This window comes from Poecilia latipinna, unplaced genomic scaffold (assembly GCF_001443285.1).
Source record: "Poecilia latipinna isolate Pla-1442-1.1 unplaced genomic scaffold, P_latipinna-1.0 Scaffold252, whole genome shotgun sequence".
In the NCBI taxonomy this organism is placed as follows: domain Eukaryota; kingdom Metazoa; phylum Chordata; class Actinopteri; order Cyprinodontiformes; family Poeciliidae; genus Poecilia; species Poecilia latipinna.
Genome location: NW_015112868.1, coordinates 812,967 through 815,397, shown reverse-complemented (window position 1 = coordinate 815,397; position 2,431 = coordinate 812,967). Strand labels below are relative to the sequence as shown.

The following is a 2,431-nucleotide window of genomic DNA, read 5'->3' as shown; positions in this document are numbered from 1 at the left end:
TTTTTTTTTTTTTTTACAGGCGTATTGGTAACAACTCCCACGAAGGGTAAAGTGCACAGCAGAACAACTAACAGTTCAAACGCTGAGAGGGGGGGAAACACCATTAAATATAGAGACAACAACGTGCTTCTAATGTTTTATATATCATTAGCTTTCAGTACTTTACCTTGCAAACTCTCGTCAGATGACGCGTCCTTTTGAAGCGACATTTGCGCTGTGCCGTGTGACGAACTTTAATCGGAAACACAGCTTTAAAGGCCTGAACTGTAGGTGAAATGGTGGCGAAATGTCCCCAACCAGCTGGAGTCTCAACTAGCACAATAACAGTGACGCAATATTTTGTTTATCCGAACAGGGATTGGCTCCAAAAAGGAGGGCACGTATAAAACGCACACCAAGTTCCAGTATGACATCTGAGTCAGTGCGCATGCGCAGGGTCACATCTACGCCTTCTGAATACCCTTTCAGTTAAGTTTAAAGCATCACGGATGCATATTAAGATCTGGTAAATTATCACTGTAGCAATATAGAAAAAAAAAAAAAAAACTTCGCTCATGTCAGGTTTATTTGTGCAGGTTTGTTGAAATATTGCAGTTCCACTCAGTCGTCTGAAGATGGCAGCAATGACTCATCACTGTCATGTTCTTCAGAGTTGTAGCTGCGCTAGCACTTTCCAAACTGTCACAACTTATTTTTTGAGGTCGAGTTTTGATAAACACTTGAGCGGGAGGGATAAAGAGGGGGTTAAAAATTCAACAATTGTTTTAGCAAAGTTAGTTGTTAATTAAATATTAATTATTAGAGGTTATATTCTTCAATGTGTTCGTTATTGTCTTAACTTTTGGGTGGAGAGGTGGGGAGGGGGGTGTAAATAAGACTGGAAAAAACTAAGTTTTAGATGCAAAGCTGCAAGAAGAACCCCCCAAAAAACTGCAAAAGCAGCTGCCATTTGTCAAAGGCAGTTTTACGCAGCGCTGACTCAGAATACTAATGCACATTAACTTGCATCACTTTCTTAAGGCTTTAAAATTATTTGCTACTTTGTGTTGTTCGAACACATGGTTTCTCAATGTAATGCTTTGACGTTTGCTGTAACGTGGCAACATATGGGGAAAGAAGGGGTATGAATACTTTTGCCAAGCAATTTACAAATCAGTTAAGTTTCGATGTAACTGCGACAGACCTATTAATCGAAGTGAATTAAAGTTTTCAGACACACAATGAGAAACATTACCTGTCATACCTTTGTTGAAGAACTGCCCAAGTGTATGCTCCAATGTGAAAAGGTAAAGTACGGATTCATTGTTCATTAGTTCTTCATCAGGCAAGCCCAATTTTGAATCTGGCAAATGTAATTATTTTAGCTCCCATGGAGATAAGCGTGACTGATTATCCTGAAAAAAATGTAATTATTTCTACAATAGAGAGAGCTTCTTATTATTCTGAGATGTGGGTTCCTTTTCCATACAGGAATAGGCTACATTTATTTAGGCAGAGGGAACTGTTAAGACTATTTTAAATTAACTGTGTAAGTGCAGCAAAAATAAAAGGTTGCGATCAACATCATACAGAACATTTTGTCTTTTGCGAGCTATTTTGAGCAATATAAGTATTGATATTATTATTATTTAATAAGACGATTACCGAAAATGGAAGAAGCCATTCTTCTTGTGGCTGAATTTGAATGAACAAATAAAATGAGGAATAAATGGTAGAAATAAAGGAAAACCGCTTTTTTTTTTATCAGTACGTCTCAGAATGTGACAATTAAAAAATATGTAATGTATTTATCTTTCCTTTGGGTGTTTTTCAGCAGAACCTCAGTTTATGGCAAGCCATTTTTAACATTTAATTACCAAAGTACCTGAAAGATTTAGACAGCTGTGTAATTCAAAGTCTGTTAAATACCAATTATTTGAGATATGGTCACTTTACCCCAAACTTTACCTACCATAATAACCTGAAATAATTTCATTGCCTTTTTTACAGCTTCAAGAGAAATATACTGAATGATTAATCCAAAGAAACAACAAAGAAAATCATAGAAAGATACAGTATGTAGCCTTATAATCATTCAAATTAATAATTAAAATAGTATCTTATTAAAAAGTCTGAACCTTGTTTAGAAATGTCTCTCTCAGTCTTTGCAATGTTTTTATTTTATGGGCTAACAGAACATTGAATATTAATGCCGACTGATTTGCATGTTGCAGTTATTATGACACATCTTTACATCACTTAATAAAATGTCATTAGGTATGACTCAATACCAGCTTGGTAGGTTCACTTTGTTCTCTGGAAGTCTCTTAAGATGAAATAAAGTAAAGTTGACACCTTTACCGAAGCTGTCAGAGCTTGTTTAAACGTCTCTGTATTCAGCTAACTCTTTGTGTGTCTGGGTGTGCTGTAGATGACAGCTCATCAATAGATT

General features: G+C 35.9%; 1 protein-coding gene across 1 annotated transcript in view; it reads right to left on the bottom strand.

The window, feature by feature from the left end:
• Nucleotides 1-391, bottom strand: part of bnip4 (BCL2 interacting protein 4) — an 11,962-nt gene extending 11,571 nt beyond the window's left edge. The window contains exon 1 of the mRNA XM_015032877.1: nt 167-391. Within this exon, the coding sequence (XP_014888363.1) occupies nt 167-209 (43 nt within the window). The 5' untranslated portion in view covers nt 210-391. The remainder of the gene's footprint in view (nt 1-166) is intronic.
• Between the last annotated feature and the right edge of the window lie 2,040 nt (nt 392-2,431).